Genomic DNA, 20790 nt, shown 5'->3' on the forward strand with positions numbered 1-20790 from the left:
GGCGTCCCGGCCCAGGCCGCCCCGGGCGGCGCGGCTGCCGCTCCTTGGCCGGCCCGGGCCGGCGGTCGGCGCTGGGCTCCGCTCGCCGGGGGCCGCCTGCGGGGCCGGGGGCCGGCGCTGCTCGGCGGGGCCCAGCAGAGGGCGCCCCGCCGCCGCCGCCGCCCCCGCGCCGTGTTGGTTCGCTCCTGGCGAACGCGTCCGTTACCCCCTCGGTGACGTCGGTGAACGACAAGCCCTGTGGCGTCACGCCCCCCCCCCCCCGTTGCCCCCCCCTTTCCCAGCCGGAGGGGCGGGGGTTAGGGCGGAAGTGACGCGCAGCGGCGCGCCCCCGGAAGCGCCCGCAGAACGGTTTCCTTGTGGTGAGGGGAGATGGCGGCGCCCGGAGCCCCGGTCACCGTCACCGTCACTTACAGTAAGAGGCGCCCGAGGGAGGGCGGGGGTCCCCCTCCAGCCGAGCGCGGCCCGCGGCGCCCCGTACCCCGCTCGGCCCGGGCTGCGGGGGGCTCCTCCCGGGGCTGCCGCCGCCCGCTCCCCGTTGGCCTCGCCTCGGCCGTTAAGGGCCGCCGGGCGCTGCGGGGCGGGCGGGCCCGCGGGTAAGCGGGAAAGGCGCGGGGGGGGGTGTGTGTGTGGAGGGGTGTGGGGCGGCCTTTGGCTCCCGAGAGCCCGCGGCTGCGGCGCCGCGAAGCCTCGGGGAGACGGAGATTGCCGGAGCTGCCGCTGCCGGCGCCTGCGCGGGGCCGCGGCTGTCGGCGGGGCGGCGGCCTCGCCCTCCGCTGAGCCCGGCCGCGGCCCCGGCTGCTGCCGGCGGGTTTCGCTCCTCGGCTGGCCGCATCTTCCCGCTGGCTGCCTCAAGCTGGATCGCTCGAGCTGATCCAACAGAAGGAAAAAAAAGAAAACAGCTTTTTTTTTTTTTTTTTTTCACATCAGCAGGATGAGCAAAGTCACCGCGCAGGGCTGGATCGACTGTAAGGATGGTGGTGGGGACAGGCGACAGGGCTGTCCTTGCCAGAGAGGACAGAGCAGAAGTCACTTTTTTTGGCAGTGATCTTCATTTAGGTGAACTGTATGTGGCCAGCAGGTTGAGGGAGGGGTTGAGAGCCCCTCTGCTCTGCTGAGACCCCCCTGCAGTGCTGCGTCCAGCTCTGGGGTACCCAGCACAAGACAGACATGGACCCGCTCGAGTGGGTCCAGAGGAGGGTCATGAAAATGCTCGTGGGGCTGGAGCAGCTCCCCTGTGAGGACAGGCTGAGAGTTGGGGTTGTTCAGCCTGGAGAAGGGAAGGCTCCGGGGAGACCTTACAGCGGCCTTCCAGTGCGGAAAGGGGGCTGCAGGAGAGGTGGGGAGGGACTCTGGGTCAGGGAGGGTGGTGAGAGGATGAGGGGTAACGGTTTCAAACTGAAAGAGGGGAGATTTAGATGAGATACTAGGAAGAAATTCTTCACCATGAGGGCGGTGAGGCACTGGCACAGGCTGCCCAGAGAAGCTGTGGCTGCCCCCTTCCTGGCAGGGCTCAAGGCCAGGCTGGACGGGGCTGGGAGCAACCTGGTCTGGTGGAAGGTGTCCCTGCCCATGGCAGGAGTTTGGACTAGATGATCTTTAAGGTCCCTTCCACCCCAAACCAGTCTGTGGTTCTGAATCACTGAAGTCAGCACCGTATGTGAAAAGCAGGTGCTCTCCGATGGGCTCTGTTCTTGCTTGTTGAAGAAGCTTGAATGTTCATGGTCAGCGAGATGTGAGGTTGCAGCAGAAGGTGGTGGTTTCTTCAGTAGGACAGTCGGGCCCTGGCCTGATGCAGCGGGTTGCTCAGGGCAGCTGACACGATTGAGCTTTTTTCTCTCAGGAAGAGAAATAGGAGGAGGGAGAAGAAGGTAGAAGGGAAGAGGTGGTTAAGTCTGCAAATAACTATATAAGTTACTGTGAAGGGGTAAGAATAGCCTGGACTCCATAGTTCCTCAAAATCAGGTGAGAACTAGCATGGTTAAATTTTGACGAAGGGGATCTCAATGAGGCAGTAGGAAGAATGAGGAGGATGGTAGGGTATTAAACCAGCAAGTTATTCTTCAGCTGATTTTTGTTAAAACTTGTTAAATTTTTAATGGATTGTTTTTTAATTATTGAATAATAAATTCTGCTCCTGTTCCTTTTGCACTATGTTGGTGATATTTTTTCCACCTTCAGACCATATTGTTTATTTCTGCTTGCTCATTCGTGTTTTCAGACTGTTACATTACTTTGTGAGAATGATTCCTTTATCACCCAGCAGTTTTATCTAAGAGTCTTTGGCGAGGAACTTTGTGGAATAATCTGTTTGAATCTTCATGATTCATGTGCTTTCACTGATGCCTTCAGAGAGCCCCAGTTGAGCCGAGGGGTTTTCATTTGCAAAGATGAAAATAATTTATATTAACATATTTGTAATTCCATCATCTTGCTGTTTGCCAACAGTCATCTTGTCTGAGAATGTTTTTATCTTCCCAGTTGTTTTCTTATCTGGTAATTACGTCGTCATTAATAAGTAGCAGATAGAAGGCATTGTCATCTTGGACTTCAGCTGGCGGATTTATACCTGTCGCTGTCAGGTGCTGGCTTACTGCTTAGCACAAACGTTAAAGTTTTGCGTGCATGAGTGAACGTGGGGAAAGGTGGAAGTAAGGGTTAAGAAAGTAAATGGTAGTAGACCCACAGATATCACTTGACAATCTGCAAGAAAGTGAATTGGCTTGGTTTTGAAATGTATTTAGGCTTTTTTTTAAAAAGAAAAAGTTTTGGAATTTTGCGCTAGTGGTTGTTAGTATTGTCATTTACTGAAGCAAACTGATGAGCTAGGATACCAGTTCTAACCCATGAGGTATTCTTCGTGGTGATTTCACTCCGCTGTGAATTTACAGTAAAGTTTTTGTTAAGTTCTGCCCCGAAGTGGTAGTCATGATTTGTAATTAAAACGGTTTCTGTTCCTAGGCAAACTTCAGCTGTTCCCTCCCCCGTGGGCTGTTTGCTTATTTGTTCTTTCCCTCAGCTGCTGACAGGCACCGCCTTTACACAGAGCAGTTGGATATGTCAAACCAACCTTTTGAAATATATTGAGGTCAGGACCTAAATTTTTGTTGTGTTTCTTTTAAGAAGGTGGTCTGTTTATGGGAAATACTCGGGGGAGAGTTTGTGTGTGATTTTGAGCTTAAAACCGTTTTGGAATTAAGAAATATTGTTGGAGCTGGCAAGATTTAGAGACCACAGTGTCACTTGTCACGTCGCTCTGGGAGGCTGGAACATTTTAAAATCGATGTTTCTAGCTTTTGTCTTTGTAAGATATACATGCACTTTAAATTAGTGGCGTGAGAATAGTTTTCTTTCTGGTGTTTGTTAAGGAGTTCTCTCTTCCTGCAAAGTGAAAAATTCCTGTCTTGAGTTCCCCAGCACCAATGGTGGCAGATTCCTGTGGGTGCTTTTGGATTTGCAGGCCTTAAGTGTGTGGGAGCAGGGGGTTATAGAAGGGGTCTGTTGCAAAGCAGAGATTCAGACAGACTCCTTTTTTTCTAAGAACTTTCTGCTGTTTGCATGCAGGCATCTTAGGGAGTCTGGCTAGGGTGCTCCGTACGTGGAAGGTGACATACAGGCTGACACTTCTCAGAGGGGTGAGGGCTGCCTATCAGCAGCATTACGGGGACAAATAATTTTTGGACTGTGAGAATTCTCTGAGGTTGAGGTGAGACGGGGTAGACACTGATCGCTTGCTTCTCGGGTATGAGGAGCAGAGAGCAAAGGAAGTGACAAATTGTCTCAGGTTCCCCAAGACTGATGCCGTTGAAAGTTGCTGTGGGTAGGAAATGGGATACCTCAGGAAGGAGCGGGCCTTCACGCTTTAGCTTGTGGGATGTCTGGATGCCATCCCCACTCTTACAGAGAGGTGGGGAATAAAATTTAGTAGGAGCATTATAGCATGAGAATATGCCTGATTGAGCTCTTCAGGTGGTTACACCGTGAAGCAGTAAGGAGGAAGGAAGGTAAGTCACTCCAAGGAGGAAGAAAATGCAATGGAATCCTTTGGTTGAAAATTGTGATTGTACATGGGAATCGGTCACTTGAGATCTTTCTACATTAATGGAAATAAATACTAGAAATGGATTTCCTGTAATATTTATTTTGTAGGTGACAATAAGTATTACTGTTACTCTGTTTTTGGTTAGGTAATGAAAAACACAGTATTCAGGTGGCTTCTCAACAAGAAGATGGTGAACCTACACTACAAGACATGGCTGTACTTATTGAACAAGTCACTGGAGTTCCGGTTCCTTTTCAGAAACTGATATACAAAGGTACCTTACAAATCCGTCAGTGTTTCTTACAGATGATACCTTTCATCTTGGTCACTTTCAGGTCCAGGTTTTGAATGTCTTCAAAGAGACATTCTTATGCCACTAGCTATGTTTTAACTGTTTTTTCCCTCTCTCGTTTTTCATTCAGGGAAGTCTCTGAAAGAGTTGGAACAACCGTTGTCAGCACTGGGTGTTAAAAATGGTTGCAAAGTCATGTTGATTGGGAAAAGGGTAAGTGTTGCCTTTGGACCTTTTTTTTTTTTCCCCCCTTAGTGTCATTTCTGTCAGTGATTCAGCTGCTGAACACAGAAACAGGATACAGCGTACACCTGATCTTGTACACCTGCCCACAAAGTGAAGTTCAATCTCACGTTGTGCTGCAAATAACTCTGCAGTTTGTACGTTCCTGAAATTACATTATTGACTGATTTCTGTGTTACATTATTGACAAAATTCTGCCCAATCTGTTGCTTGTCAGTGCTTGTAGACCTTCTATGCACTGATGACCTTATCTGCTCATCTTATTTTTCTGGTTTAAAAAAAAAAGCTGTAGCTACTGAGTCTGTGAAATGGCTTGTGGCTGGTTCTGGTAACTAGAGGACAAGGCAGTGTCTCGTGATATAAACATTACCTCCAAACATGCTAAGCTAGCAAACAAAGTGTGCATTTTTTCCTTTTAAATTCATCTCATTTTATGTGTTTATATACATTCCCTCTTTGACTGTATTCGTCATTAAGCTTTGGAAGAAGCTTATTTGATAGGTATTAAAATATGGAAAGAATAACCACAATGTGGTGTGTATTTTAAATCAGCAGAAGGCTTTATGTCTGTATCACCGCTGTTGCCGCTTTGTAGCTGCGTAGTGTCTCTATTTGTTCCATAGTTGTGAATGTTGTGCTTTTGAATACACAGAATAGTCCAGAAGAAGAGGCTGAATTAAAGAAGTTAAAAGATTTGGAGAAGTCAGTGGAGCATATAGCTAATAAGTTAGAGGAAGTTAATAAAGAGTTCACAAGTATCCAGAAGGTATGTCAGTTTTCTATGACTTTATATCTCTGCAAAACAGTTTTGTGGGTGTATGTATTTAAAAAAAAATAGTTTAAAGGCTTTGAGTAGTCAGTATTAGGCTGCCCCTCCTAACTGTCCATGGGTCCTGTAAAATTTTTACTGGATTTCAAATGTGTTTTATGAGTTTGCAAAATAGAGACATGGCACTGTTTGGAAAAAGGTAAATATTGATGCATATTGGATAAATTATATTCTTGAGATCTGGAAAAACACAAAGAGTTCTCTCAAAGTCCGAAGGAGAATGTCTGTTACTTGTTTAATCTTTTAAGTAATCCTAGCAGATCTTACATTTAGCATTTCAAGGAGGGATGGAATACAGGTTGAGATTGGAATCCCCACCATACTTGAAACTGCAGAAATAGTAAAAGGTGCTTTCTGCTGTGGCGGATTGACAGATGTTCTAAGCTGAGTGTTCTGCAGGGTATGGAATAATTTTGTCTTCCCTCTTTTTCCTCCTCAGGGATTTTTAGCAAAGGATCTCCAAGGAGAAGCACTAAAGCAGCTGGACAAGAGGATAAAAGGAACTGCAGAGCAGTTCATGAAGATCCTGGAACAGATTGATGCCATTGTAAGTAAATAACCACAGAAGAGGGTCAAATCCCAACAGAAAATTGCTGTTGAGAGTATATCTTTCTTGTCATTTATTTGATATTTTAAAATACTGAAAAATTTGGTTTGGCTTTGAAAATTGGTTAATTGGTTTGCTCATTTTTTCTTCAATATCCAGCTCTTGTCCCTGTATGTCTCCAAAAGGCTACTTGGCAGCATCTCTTTCTAAATGGTGACATTAATGCCTGTGCATGCATCCCCATTCTACAGAAGAGCTTCATTTGGGGCAGCAGCCTGTTAAGACTACATGAAATGGGTATCCTTTACTCAAGTTTTACCCTTTTAGTTTGTCTTGGCAAACTTTCATGTTAAACTTCACGGTGACAGTGAAGGTCTGGAAAAAACCCCAGCAGATACACTTTGTGTTGTGTATCACATATGAACAAGGAGGTCCTGAAGGCTGAGGAGTTTTCTGGTCAGTCGTACGTGGACTGACAGTACTTTCACTTGAGATGCCCACATATTGAGGACTAGATGCTTTTTTGGAATGTAGTGGGGTATATCCAAGTGCTTCACAGTCATTAATGGATCATAACCTTACAGCATATTTCCAGAGTATGATATATACCTTCCTGTATCATGTAGTAGCTGAGAGCTAGGTGAGAATGAGGGACGAGTGCAGAGATAAATAGAAGATCGTGGCAACTGAGGTATTTTCTTATTCCCTTTCTCTGTCTGCTGGTCATTCTCTGTGAACTTCACTATATAATTATGTTGCATATCACCATCGTAACATCCTGCTCTGAAGGAAAAATGCTGCTTTTCTGTGGGAGTGATGTCTTTGGGTCTACACCTTTCTACAGGGACCCTTTATGGGATTGTTTCAGAAGGATTCCATGCAAATGCCTGTAATTGGTGAACCCGGTGTAATTTAATTGATGGACACTTTGAAAAAGTTCAGCAGCAGACTAAATCAAAGAGCCGTGATCTGAATTGGGCATCATCAAATGCTGTACAATGTGGGTGTGTTCCTAGGAGCGGTGGGGAGCTCAGCAACCTATTTCCTCTCTTTATATTGTGCACCTTTAATGGTAAACTAGCCTTTGCTGTTTGTAACAGCCAACAGTTCTTAAAGACTTTTTAAAAAGTGTGATATGCTCAGTATTTTAAAGTCTTAAAATTTCTCTTTCCTTTTCTGCCTTGTATAGAGGAAAATACATTACTGACAATTCTTGAATGCTGTTGGCTGTACAGGCTTCCTCTGACTGATTCCCCGGTGGAAGTGGCAGATTTACTATGAGTTATCATGAAAACAGCAGTAAGGTGACAACTGTTTCACTTGGATGGGATTAAAGCTTGTTGCTGATCCCTTCAATTTCTGATCCTGAGTCCTATTTAGAAAAAAGTCAGTGCTTGTATGCTGGTATACAGCTCTGAAACCCAGCAAGCAGCCTTGGAAAACCCTTTCAACGCTTCCTAATTACTCCAAACTGAATCTCCCAAGTTTACTTTTGATTCTGCTACTTTTTGCATGTCTTAAACTGAAAGCTTGATATTATCTACCTCCTTATCCAAAATACTCTAAAGAGTACTGGGCAAGGGACTTTCAGGTTTAGTGCAAGATTTTAGAAGACTTATGATCTAGTGACCTCGTTTCTCTGTGCCTCAGTTTTGTCTCTTGTGGAAGTGGAGCAGCCAAAGCTAAAGCAAATTATAATGAGTATCTTTTAATATTTGTAATAGTTGTTTGTTACTTTATTGTATGAGAGCCTATGACATTGATGAGCCTCATTTTTTTTAAAGCTAGAAATAAGTGAGGGGTTTTATTGCCAGTGATTGGAGTTACGTTAAACAGTTGTGTTAAACATACCAAAGGCCGTATTTATTTGTTTTAATATACAAAGGCAGCTGTGGTTGTTGTCGTGAAAACCGTGAAACTTCTGTGAAATTTTGCAGATGTGATACATGTAGTTGGTGGAATCTTTGCTTAAAATGTAGCTGTTCAGTGTACTGGTGTGACACCAGATCAGGTGAACAGGCTACCAGCTTCCTGAGGTATTACTTAGCTCTCTGTAGTTGTGCAATATACAGAGACAGCAACACGTCACAACGGTAATGAGGTATGTATATGAACAATAAATGAGTTCACTGATGTGAAAAATGGTAAATAGAATGCAAAGCAGAAAAGCGTAACGCTTCCAGAAAGTATTTTATCTGTATCTCAGAATCGTTTTATATGATATTTGGTATTCTTTTGTTAGCCAAGTAAAAAGCAGGGTCTGACAGAACTCTTAAATGCTATTGACCATATAGATGTGCTGTTGATTCAATCAGCAGCATGATAAAAAAAAGGTAGGGGGGAAAAAAGTGACTGAGTGAGCTGTTTTCTGCTGAGGCTGAAGAGTGGGTGCGTTGTAGAAGTGAAATGTACCAGCAAGCTCTTTAAAGGGTCTTGGCTGTCATACGTTGTTTGGATCAATCAAAGACATCTAGGCTGGTACAAACTGAGATTTGCGTGGTTACAGAGAGGCAAGGGTGAGGAAGCCTGCGTATGGTTTTCTAGCTGTTCTAGAGGTGTCACCCCCTTACTGTTAGCAGGCAGGCTCGCTAATTAGAGGAGCTACTAGAGGACACTCCTTTTTACTAGACTTTGTGTATTCAACAACTATGAATTTAAAAGAAGTGACTTAGGAAGCGGAGAAGTAGGTCAGTAGTCATACAGTATTGGGGTGGGAGAGGAGTAAATACAGTGTTGCCTCTGCCCGAGGTGTGAAAGGGAAGTCTAGAAGGGGTGCTTTTGGGTGTGTTTAAATAGTCACTGCTTCCACAGCGGGAAGGGTGGAGGGATCTTAGGAACATCTTACAAATTGTTCAATGCTGTGACACAGTCAGACATTCCCATAAGCCGGAGGTCTCTGAGGTTTTCTTGAGGAGGAATACAAATTGAGTCTCGTTCAATAGTTGAAGGTTTGTGTGTGCCGTCACCAGAAATGCCATTCATTTCAGCAGGTAAAACATTTGATCCAGGAGTAAAAGTCAAAGTATGCTATAAATCTCAGGGAGCAGAACACAGAAAATCCTTGACTTGATCAGATGGCACAGGTTTTTAAATAACTGAAAGGCTTTTTGAAGAAAAAAAAAAAGGAAAGCTTTTCTGAGATCAATGGAAAATTTAATTCCACAGTCATGACACTATGTCCTCCTTGTGAGCCTGCTCTAATTTACATGAAGTCTGTCACCAGTATTGCAGTCTGAGAGGTTACCATGTTCTCCCGGTGATTTCATGTTAATTGGCAGATTAGTAATCTAGAAAGACAATATTGCAGAGAACAGATTATTCTAGCGACTAAAAAAGAGCTTCCTTTTCTGAAATACCAGTCACTGATTTTGTTCACATAAATTCATGACAGAATCATCTGTCAAATTGCATGTATCGGTATTGATAACATTGCTGACTCAATTATGTTCTGGTGGCCCATCTTCCTTTCTTGGGGATTTTTTTTTTTTTTTTTTGTAATTGCTCTATAAAACTCAAGTTACTGTACTGTTCTGATGAAGCTTTTTTCAGTCTCCTTGTCCCTGGTATAGTTGTTGTCTGGTAAATCAATCCCAGATTAACATTCAAGGATTAAAAGAAAGTAGTATTCTGAAAAAAATCATTGCGCCTGTAACAAATGTTTCCCAGGCTTCTGGGATGTTTTGCCACTTAAAAATATGAGGACTTCTTACTAAACCTTCGAATTTATCTGGATAAATAAACATTTGATAAGCATTTCTTATTATAATTCTTAAGTCTCTTAGCATGAGTCGTAAACATAGAATCAAAGCTTCGGGGGAAAATTTTTCTAAAACACAAGGAGCATGAAAATACTGTCATCCCCCCAGTGAGGGCAGAACGCTTAGTTACCAGTTCTGCGTTCAGAAAACCCATTGATAAATGCTGCCGTTTAATAGCTGCTTTTAAAGAAGCTGTTCAGATGTCTGCTTTAATGGAAGAAGATTCAGTGTCAGCATAATGTGGTTACCCAGTTTACTAATTTATTTAATAATAAGTTAAAAAAAGTGAAGGGATGGTAGTTGATCAAAACTACACACTAAAATATTGTATATAGTTTTGGATTTTTCAAAGAAACCAACAAAAAGGCTTCTTGTTAGATAGATGAGGTGTCAGCAAAAAATCCTTTTTTTGCAACTGATTATCTTTGGTGCCATGTGTAGCAGAGGGATTTTTATTTTTTTTTTAAGCAATCTGGTAACAAACCAAAAATGTTCCTGGCTGTTGTTGCTAGATAACTGCTAGTGTAGGAGATTGCCTCTTTGAACAATGGTGTCTGATAAGATAGTGGTAAATAACAAATTTGACTGGCGTTTGTTTTGTTTATTGACTGACTACACTGCTATAGAGTGGACTCGGGCATCCACTTTCTGCGATCTGTGGTTTGGGAAATAAGTAACAAAAGAGGAGAACAAAGGTGTCGTGGTAACTCTTAAGCTTAAAGATTGTTATTGGAAGCACTTCCAAAACAAATGGAACCTGAGCAGAGCTGAAGGTGATGTTCTGTGGCAAAGGGAGGTGGTTTTATTACGAGATCAGCTGGGAGAGGGGGAAGAACTGACAGGAGAGTCTGTATTTTGTAAAAAGCAGTGCTCAGGAAAGAGGGGTGCTGGGATTGTAGTTAAAAGAACAGTCGGAAAGAGAGGAGCTAGAGGCAGGATAACGCACACGCGTGAATTTATTACTGTGTAAAAGGTGGTTGGTTTTAAGGATTTCTTGTATAGAGCATGAGTGTTGTGCATACAGAAGATGAGTCTGTGCAGTGCATCTGGTCAGTGTATCTGCAGGGTGAGAACTCCCCAAGAGATGTGGTTAAGCAGCTCTGAATTCGGGGGTGTGGGGTGGGAGATGGCCACCAGTAATAGGGGCTGGGGCTCTGTTTCTGAGGCGGGGGGCTAGGGTAGAGAACCTGTGCTGAGGAATTCTGCTGAAGTTGCTGGCGTGGAGCCGGCACTGCAGTCAGTTTTGAAGTTTAAGACCATACAGCCCAAGGACTGTGAGACTTTGGGCAGGGTTTTGTCACAGAGCAAGTGCAATGCAAAGAGGAGACCTGCCGTGAAAGTAAGAAGATGCTGCGCAGTGGAAAGCCCTATGGCGATCCAAACCACTGCTCTGCAAGCGGTGCTAGCACCAAAATGTAGGTTTGGCAAGGGTTTGGCATAAGCAGTGCCTAGGCTTAAGCTACTCCTTCTTTAATTAAATTTTATTTAAATTAAATTTGGAATTGTTATTGTGACTTAAGGTTTATTGCCAGCTTCACCTGTTAAACCCTGAATAGTTGGACAACGTATTCGTGGAGAGGAGACATAAGCTGACTAAGGTAAAACAGAGAGACCGTTAGATTTAATTTGATGTTAAGATTTGTAAACTTCACTAACTTGATGGCAAAACACCTTTTAAACAGCTGATAAGTTAGTACGTGTAGGCCTTCCAATTCCATGTCTCTGCCAAGGGAATTGCAACCTGTGATTTTAAAAACCCCACATCTGTGTGGGTGTGCAAGCAGATATTGGAGTTTGCACGCAAAGATGTACTTAAAAAGAACAGTTTTGAAAAACGTTGTCAAAAATAGAAATAGTCTGAATGTCTTCTCTACACTGAGATTTCAAAGTTTCCTCCAGTTACCAATCCCTGCTTTAGAGACAGGCTTTGGGTGCTAAGCCCAGCTGGAGTTCCCTGTCTGCTATTGAAAGTTAACTTAGGCCTATTCTGATGACAGAGAATTGTTTGTTAATTTGGTGTTTCAGATTGGTAGGAATACTTGCATAGGCCCGAATCTCCTTCAGAAAATACAGCCTGAAATAAGTACTCAGCAGAGGGAGATGAGCAGCGTAACTGAGCTAGTGCATAATGTCATTTTTAATTTGATTATTAAGAAATTCCAAGTCATGGAAAACTTCCAGGCAGAGTTATTTCTGTGACAGTGAGAGAACATCTTCATTTTCTGGTGAGAATCGGCCATTAATAGTTAGGCCTGACCGATCTTTGTTCTTTCAGGCTGTTACATGCATGGAGTCGAAATAGTACGCAGCAAATACTCTCTTTATGTTAAATGTTCCTTGTTATATTTTGGCCATTTTAAAAAGGGAATTGGGTTGTCGAAAACCAAGGGAAAAATAGGAATGTTTCCTCATGTGGTTACAGGGTCCTATGTCTAAGATCCCTCGGAACAGTTCATATAAATTTGCAATATTTTGTAAAACTTTTTTTTTCCCCTGGGACAGCTATAAGTACTGCGAAGGCTGCCTTTTTTATTTGTGACCTAGAGCTGCTGTTCGAAGAGAATTCACCCACAGCTTTAAACTAACTTCTCAATTGTTTTGTAATGCCTTTGGAGCATTCCGTTTCTGCAAGAAAAGCACGTAAAGCAACCTTTTCACAGTGTCCTGCTTGTTGGGAGGAGACATGCAGGGGCAGCATGCTGCAGTGAGCGGGGGCTTGTTGCAGTACACAGTACTACAAGATACACTTTGTAAAAAGCAAAGTAGCTTCCAAAATGAGCAAGTTAAAAAAGCTGTGCTTTGGAAAATGGACATATGCCACCTGGTAAAAAGGAGTTTTCATTTTGGGCAGGCTGTCGTTGAAAAAGTGATAACAGTTTCTGAACCCATCCTGTGCTGTAAATCCAAGGAAGGAAGGCGACATTACATGAATGAACAAAGTGACTGGTGTAGAAAGGCTCCTGTAGGAGACTTTACATTGTTCATGACAGATTCCTGGCATTAACCTGGTAACTTACTTTCAGAGCTACTTCTCCTCCTCTTTCTCACAAAATAAGAGAATTTGGAAAGGATAGATAGGTGATGGAATGCATCTTAGAACAAACTGAAGAGTGTTTTTGGTAATGAGAGGATTAACATCAATTAGAAAAAAACCCAAAATTGTAACTGTTAGGTCTTAGACATTTCTGTCCCTGTTTGTAAGATAACACTGCACCAGTTGTGTTTGGAAGGGTGTCTCCCTTAATCCCCACACTGACCTCTTGTGTCTCTGATGCTGATAATCATTTTTCCACTTGAAAGAAGTATGTCCAGTTTCTAGTTCTGTTTCAGGAGATGCAGTCTGACATAAAGGCTCTCTGCAAGGGAAATACCTTTTCTGATCTCCAAGGGAAGTGTTAAAAGTCGATAGGAGTTTTATCCAGCTTGATAATGCTGCGGTTTGAGAAAACTGGTACTGGAGCCACAGAAATGGAAGGTGGGACTACAGGAACAGAAGTTTCATTTTCTTACTCATCTTACAAAAGCAAACTAATAAAATAAACCAAAAAACCTGACCCTGGGAAGAGAGTAGTAGTAGTTACACCCACTTCCAACTTCCATGCTCTCCTCGGAGACAAGCAGCAGCATTGTGCATTCCTTTTTCCAGCTGAGTGTAGGAGCGAGAGAGATTTTAGATCTGAAGTTTATGTAGAAATAAAATCACAGCACAGTTTGGGTTGGAAGGGACCTCTAAAGGCCATCTAGTCCAGCCCCCCTGCAGTGAGCAGGGACATCTTCAGCTGGATCAGGTTGCTCAGAGCCCCGTCCAGCCTGACCTGGAATGTTTCCAGGGATGGGGCTGCTGCCACCTCTCTGGGCAGCCTGTGCCAGTGCTTTTCCACCCTCACTGTAAAGAATTCCTTACTTATATCTAGTCTAAATCTGCCCTCTTTTAGTTCAAAACCATTACTCCTTGTCCTATCACTACTGTCCCTGATCCAGAGTCTCTCCCCACCTCTCCTGCAGCCCCCTTTCTGCACTGGAAGGCCGCTGTAAGGTCCCCCCAGAGCCTTCTCTTCTCCAGGTTGAACACCCCCAACTCCCTCAGCCTGTCCTCACAGGGGAGCTGCTCCAGCCCCACGAGCATCTTCATGGTCTCCTCTGGACTCGCTCGAACAAGTCCATGTCTTTCTTGTACTAAGGGCTCCAGAGCTGGACACAGTACTACAGGTGGGATCTCATGAGAGCAGAGGGGTTTTTTTGGTTGTTATTATTTAGATACGTATGTGTATATATATCTAATCCTCCCAGTGAGGCTTGCGTTTTATCTGAAACGAAACAGAGAGCAGTATAGGGAAACCTCTATTCTTGATATGGAGTTAGGGTGGAAAATAAAAGGTATACCAGTGAGAAACTCCAAGATTTTTATGCATCTTCAACAGTAAGAGCACAGGGTTTCTAAGAACGTTCACATAAACTTTGTATAATGATAATGATCTGTACAGGTGTTTTACCTGTTTCAAGAAAACATCGTAAACCTGAGCGCTGTTCCCCACCAGCACCCCAGTTTCACGTAGCCCCGAAAGGACAAAGCATGTAACATTTGCTAAGATGGCATACATGAATATATTGGGTGGTAGGAGTACAGAAAATGATGCAGTTTGAATTAAATTACAAGCTGTCAGCATTAACACTTCACATCTGTAGCCTTCCATGAGTAGATTGCAGAGAAGATGAGATGTACAGCTTAGGCTGGCAATGCCTCTGTTGCTGATGATGCATTCTAATGATGGCGAGTGATTGTGTTAATGTGTTTGTAAGAAATTAATTCATCTTACAGTCTGTGGAAAAAAACCCTGAAGTTGCAGCTCAGCAGACAAAAGCAGTGTATGTAGCCTTTGCTGTATGTTACCTAAAGGCACGTGGTAAATTTGCCAGCTCAGATCTTTGCAATCAGCGTGCTGCATCCCCGACTTTTTGAATTGATGACTGTTTCTTTTAAATTCTCTCTTGTGTAATCATGCTCACTGAGCAGGCATGGCATTTTGAGGATGTCTGTTCAGAGGATGCTTTGATACATCCAGTTTTTGCTCTAAGTTTAATGTGTTAATATCAACATTAATCCGCATCAACTTGTTTGTTTGTTTTACTGCAGAGTCTGCCAGAGAATTTCAGTGATTGCAAACTGAAAAAGAAGGGGTTGGTAAAAAGGGTTCAGGTGAGTTTTTTGGGAGTTTTTTTTTTGTTCTCCGTTAACGCTGGGCACTTGTATACCAAGAGTTTGTGAAAATGAGAGCTGTTTAGAGCTCAGATTTTTTTCAGTGTTTCTTCTTACATTGGTAGTTCCTATGACCTCCCCTTGAAGAGGTGTTTAATAGCTTTATAAAACAGCATACAGAAATACAGATTTTCATAGTTCATGCTGTTCTCAGATAATGTTTGTAATTCATGTTAGTGGTTGGCCTTATGGCTGCCTGATGATGTAAAGGAACTCTGATAACTTGTAAAAAAAACCGGGATCATTCCTCCCTTCCTGTCTTGGTGGGCTGAGGTAATGAATGAGGTCTGGGCACAAGGCTGCAGTCAACCATAACTCCTTCTGAACCTTGCTGGAGCTGTTCTTTGGAAATTTAGCTTTTATTGCAATGTACCAACTTTCTGTGGAGAGAGTACGTCTCTAAAGTAAAATCTGTACAGAAGAGCAGTTGTGCTGCGGGTGGGTTTTTAAGTTGCTTTGCCATTGTATGATGCGTATAAATTCCTAGGCATTGTTTCCTTAGAGACTTGAACTGAAGGTTTGTTAATAAATACTTGAATTTGTCCTTTCTGCCCCCGCCCCAAAGTCAAACTTCCATAAATGAGTGGTAATGCTGCTCAAATTACTGGTTTTATTCATATTATGTGAGCTTCAGACCCAGGTTAGACCCCTGAAAATTGTTTGTGAAAGTACCTTGCATTCCTATGGAGTTGAAAAGTTTTGTCTTTTTCTGTAACCTTATTAAATACTTTCAATTAATATTTCCCAAATTTTTTAAAAAAGCTATCTGTTTTAGAGGAAGCCCTACCAAGAAGTACTTCATAGTAGAAATGGGGTTTGTTATAGCTTTAGGGGCAAAGCACTTTGTTACAGGGGTAAGTTCAGACAATGCAAATTGAAATGAAGATGGTTGGTGGCATAGCTGTGTTAGATGGGCTCTGAACATGCTTTTGATTCCACGTCCCTAACCAAAGCAGGAAAACCTTGTGACAGAGGTATGGCTGTAAACCTCATGGCAAGCTACTAGAGCTCCGCTCTTGGGTGAAGTTACTGCAGAAATAAGTGGGGCTTTGTGTCACAACTGCTGTTAAAGCATAAAACAGACAATGTTGAGCAGAGATCAGGATTGTTGATGTGCCTTTATAGGCACAGTGTTCTGCAACTGTAGGTTATGAACCCTTTGAGGACTGCAGAAGAATCGTAAGGGATTTAAGACCAGAGTTGTCAACAGCAATTTGTTCTTCTACAGCGAGAAAACGATGGCAAGTTATGCTTATTACTCTTTAAGTATTCATGAAAGCGAGGGGGAGCTATTAACTGTTGCTGGCAGTCATGTATCTTCCAGACTGGGGAGACAGATATATTTGCAGCCAGCGTGATGGTTGAGAGACAATCAGCTGGCCCAGTAGTTTGCTGCTCTAGAGGGAAGGAAGTTTCTTAATGTCATTTTAATGTAAATAACTTTAAATATCTGGTTTGGTTGTTCAAGTCCGGTGCAGGTGTAGGAAAACTGAGTGCAAGATGTAAATAGATAGTGGGAGAGTCTGCTCAGAAACTGCAGTGCACTCATATGTTGGATTTGGCCTAAAAGACTTTATTTGCTTAAAGTGCTGGTGCGTTGTGCTGTGTACAGCACGAGCAGAGTGACCAGCGGCTGCTGGCTCTTAATTGCTGTGCGGGGGTTGCTGTAAGAACTCGTGGGCAGGTTCCAGGAAAGCTTGATGTGCTGTGGACTGCCCTTTTTGGAAGGGAGCCTTCTGTCTTTGGAGGCACAGCAGCTACTTGTTGATGAAGGTGGGGGTTCATGTGCCTTGAGAAACAGAAGAGGCCCTGGTTTAATGAAAGCTTGTTTTAGTCTTGACTGAGTGAGTTTGTCGCTCCCACCCTCGGCTACAGAAGTACGTGTTTTAGAAAGTCCAAACCAAAGGACTAACCTGTCTGAACCTTTACGATCCCTGTTGCTGTTTATGAACTTTGGACGAACTCAAGAGTGCTTCAGCGGCAGGACTTGGTGAGGCCGGGCAACCACGTTACTGCCGTATCAAATACCATGTCTCTGTTGGGATTCTGGGTGAACAAACGTGTGAAGAAGCTGTTACCAAAACCGAACTGGAAGGTAGTTGTTGAGTTGGCATCTTCAAATTCATCATGGAAACTGCAGTTTCTGTTCTTGAGAAGCACCTCCCATTGCTGTAACTGCATTCCCAATAACATTTGTTTGTTTCTTATTCTCAGGTTTTTCTTGCCCAGTGTGATACCATTGAAGGAAATATTGGTCAAGAAATAGACAAGCTACAGTCAAAGAATTTGGCACTGGCAGAATGAGGCATTGCCCTACTTAATTAGGAAACATAATTGCTCTATGAGCAAGAAGAAAAGTTTGCTCTTTGTTTTGGAGCATGTATTCAGCTTTTTTTTTTTCCTTGTCTTTTTTTTTAAAGCCCAGTCTGTTAGACTGGTACCAGTCAATCATTTCTTGCTGGTTGTCTTGTTTGCCGCTTGGTTAGACCTGTTCTTTTGAAAAGAAAATCCTTCCTGAAGAATGGCAGAAATAATCTTTGTGGTGAATTGTTATGTGTCTTATGGACAAATGTTTAGTGAACTAAGTTATAAAGTTTGCAGTGATGGGCAATTTTGTCTGATATGTCCTTGAATTTATTTACAGCTCAAATCAAAGAAGGTCTGTAATCGTACAGGTGCCATAAGTTGTGATTGTAGGACTTCAGCTTGATTGAAAAAGGCAAACTGAGACGACATCTGGGAAAGCAGAACATTCTAGTAGACAGTTCAGAGCAATAAAAACCCCAACCCTACGCATTTGTATCTACTTAATGTTTGTATGCATTTTTAAATATAAGAAAGCTTGACTATAAGGGAGTCGTACCTATTTTAGCCTTAAATTGTCATAATAAATGGAATGTACTGTAACATGTATGGTACTTAATTTTGAGTGGTGCTTTAAGTTGTAACTGAGCTCCTTGATACAGACATACGTTTTTTACCTAGATTTCTGATGTACGGTGTTTTTTATAGAATATTCTTATTTTTATTGTTTGTGTTCTGTCTTGAGTTATGGCGGGAAATGAAATGAGATTACTCATGCTGCTCATATACCAATGGTTCAGTTCAAGCAAGGTATAACAAAGGAGCTATGTTGAAAGGGTTTTTTATACTGTTTTTCTGATTTCACTGTGTTCATGAAGCTGTGTTTAATGGAAAATCGCAGTGATTATTTCTAGTCTGTTAAGGTAATTAGTGAATTTTTATAACATGTTACAAAGTGACACAACTTTATTTTAGCAATGCCGTGCATCTGAGGGTTATGACTGATTCTCGCAGTCGGATACGTGCCACGCTTAGCCTTCTGTGTTAGGCGAAAAATAAGCTTTTGCCGGAGACTGTGACTGTCAGCAGTTGCAGCCAACTTTGCAGTTGTTGGTCAGAGCCTGTAGCTGACGTACCTGAGGTGGGAGTTGCTTTTTCACTGGTGCTTCTGGTCGTTGGGTCAGTCGTACATGCAGTGGCTGGTGAGGTAGTGACTGGTATAGGAGCCTGTTTCTGTGGGGAAAAAAAAGCTCTTTCGTCTCAAATGCGTCAGACTGAGGATGTTTAGAAATGGCCCTTAGGTAGTGAGCCTTTATCCACATGTGACTGTTCCAAGATTAGCTGTCCTTTCAAGATAAATATAGGAAATGTGTGTAAAAAGATGTTAACTTTTAATAAGTCATAAACCTTAAATAAGACTTAAAGTATTATTATTAAAGTATTTTCTTTGATGTTTGTAGTTGGAGGAGCATTTTAGTGAAAAATGCCATTGGACAAATGAAGTGATAGCCCTGCATTAGAAAGGGTCACTTTTATTCTAAAAATGTGCTTTGACCATACGAAGGTTGGAGTGGCCGTATTTTTTACTGTTAACCCTTTTCTTCAAGGTTGTATTTTTTCCATATGTAACTCTCTTCTTAGCATCTGTGGAGGATTATAAGGTCTAAACTCCTAGGAAGCTTGTCTCTCACGTTAGGAGATGGTAATGTTTGGTAGGACTGTGGATATATTTTTCCTAGGCTACTAGTGTGGTCATGCTGCATTTTCCCAGCACTTTAAGGTTAGGGGGAAGAAGAGTTGATTATAGCCATTTTTGTGAAGCCCTGCCTAGCTTGGTACTGCTTCCGGACCGGATTCAGCTGACTCTTAAACCACCAGCAACACTGCTGCCTAATTCAGGGGGTGCAAAATTATCCACTTTCCTGTGACGGAAAGGATCCTCACCCTCTCAACGTGTAAATCCTCTAATGCATTGAACTTTCACAAGGGCGTGTATAATAAGCACAGTATCCTCATGTGCCCATGAAGAGAACTGGGAGCTGTGGTCATGGCTTGGACTGTGTCCGTTTCTGCTGCTCTTTAGTGTTTTTCTCTCTTGGGTGACAACACGAACAGGCAGACACCATCTTCCCAGCCCTCCTTCCCAGAAACTGCTGCTTCTTGAGATGTGCTTGTGTGAGTACATGCTCAGCCCCTCTTAAAGCCAGGTGGATTAACTTTGAGATGTTCCATAGTAGATCTGTTGATAATCTGGTACTTTGAGGCAAAGGGAGCGATGATGCTCCCACCAGCGCATCTGGATTCAGCAAAGGGTGGGTGTCCTGAGCTGAAGTGGCCTTACAGTGGTAACTGCTGGTATCGGGTTTCTAGGACAAAAGTATGTGTATGAAGACAAACTTTTGCAGTATAAATTTTTTTTTTTGTCTTCCAAATATAAAAATTAGTTGATTTGTTTTGGAAAATGGATGGTTGTAGAGTTATCTAAGATTTTCCAGAGTGGATTGACTTTTATACTGAGTTTTGAAGGAGGAGTCCTACACTTCATTTTTTCATAATAGCCTTAAATTTCAGTAAAAGCAAACTTCTGTGCTTTTGAAAAGTGCAGCAGACTACAATTGTGGGAGGAAGGGGAAGGAAGAGGAGATTTTAAATATTCTTCAGAATTTGTAAAGGTAAACGTAGATCTCAATCAAGCTTAAACTATATTCTTACTGATTCTGTAGTCTAGGTGTACCGTGGTACCTATTTTGCTACTGAATTGTTTCCTCACCCTGACCATCTATGCTGCTGATGTCAAAAGAGAAGTTACTCCCTTTTGCCTTAGTTGCACTTACCCCGTCGTCTTCCCCCAGTCGCTGTGTTGCTCTGGCCGTGTTTACGCACCTCGGACGTGCTGTCCGGGCGGAATGTCTTACCACAAAGTTTGTCTTTTATGAAAATGGAAATCAAATTACACACTTCCTCGCCCCGTTTTCTCCCCCCAGCTCCTGTAGGCTGGTGTGAGACGAACCAAACCTGCCGTTCAGGGAGCTGTGGGACGGTTTGCTCTCTGGGAACAGCGTCAAATACGCTGCTGGTGGTGGACCGAGTCCTCCTGGAGGTAATGTCGCTGTGAACCTGGAGTAACGCTTCTTTGACTTCTAATGGTCACTCGTGGTTTGGAGTGGAGCACTTGGCACTGTGGAACTTGGGGCTAGGGGTTTTGGGTTTTTTAGTTATTTCATTGTATGAGCATAAATGGAAAGATAAAAATAAAATATGGAAAGTTCTTTGCTGTCCTTGGTCATGGCGCGGTTGCTAAATGCTGCGGTTGGGCTGTGTTTCAGAGGGGGAATTGCGTGCTGCTCTCGGCAGGCGGGCGGGCGGCGTTTGGGAGCAGCCGCTGGCCCTGCCAGGCCTCCACCAGCCCAAAATGGCGCCGTGGCCGGCCACCGGCCGAGGAGGCATAAAGAGCAGCCGGGGGGTTGGGTTTTGGGTTTTGGGTGGTTTTTTTTTTTGAAGCACTTTTCACAGTCGTGTTG

The 20790-nt window shown here is 43.2% G+C and overlaps 1 protein-coding gene across 3 annotated transcripts; it reads left to right on the forward strand.

Moving 5' to 3' along the window:
* Positions 1–354: 354 nt before the first annotated feature.
* On the forward strand, positions 355–20537 carry BAG1 (BAG cochaperone 1). Of its 3 annotated transcripts, XR_015183736.1 has the most exons (8): positions 355–412; positions 4185–4313; positions 4462–4544; positions 5227–5340; positions 5843–5950; positions 6110–6247; positions 11241–11306; positions 12560–12613. XR_015183736.1 is itself a non-coding variant. In XM_086469375.1 (7 exons), exons 1-7 carry the CDS (start codon positions 370–372, stop codon positions 17267–17269), a joined length of 630 nt encoding a protein of 209 aa, XP_086325501.1. In that variant the 5' UTR covers positions 355–369; the 3' UTR covers positions 17270–20537. The 3 variants fall into 3 exon arrangements, 2 of the variants coding, with proteins under 2 accessions (XP_086325501.1, XP_086325502.1); XM_086469375.1 differs by lacking the exons at positions 6110–6247; positions 11241–11306; positions 12560–12613 and adding exons at positions 14843–14905; positions 17180–20537; XM_086469376.1 differs by lacking the exons at positions 6110–6247; positions 11241–11306; positions 12560–12613 and adding exons at positions 14843–14905; positions 20254–20537.
* The last annotated feature ends 253 nt before the right edge of the window (positions 20538–20790 follow it).

This window comes from Leptosomus discolor, chromosome 8 (genome assembly GCF_034619465.1).
Source record: "Leptosomus discolor isolate bLepDis1 chromosome 8, bLepDis1.hap2, whole genome shotgun sequence".
Classification (NCBI taxonomy): domain Eukaryota; kingdom Metazoa; phylum Chordata; class Aves; order Leptosomiformes; family Leptosomidae; genus Leptosomus; species Leptosomus discolor.

Excerpts from the sequence above, each read along its gene's own strand:
- BAG1 (XM_086469375.1), top strand. The coding sequence starts at position 370 with ATGGCGGCGCCCGGAGCCCCGGTCACCGTCACCGTCACTTACA. Across the intron at positions 4,314-4,461 it reads TCAGAAACTGATATACAAAG|GGAAGTCTCTGAAAGAGTTG; the intron begins GTACCTTACAAA and ends TTTTTCATTCAG. Across the intron at positions 5,341-5,842 it reads AGTTCACAAGTATCCAGAAG|GGATTTTTAGCAAAGGATCT; the intron begins GTATGTCAGTTT and ends TTTCCTCCTCAG.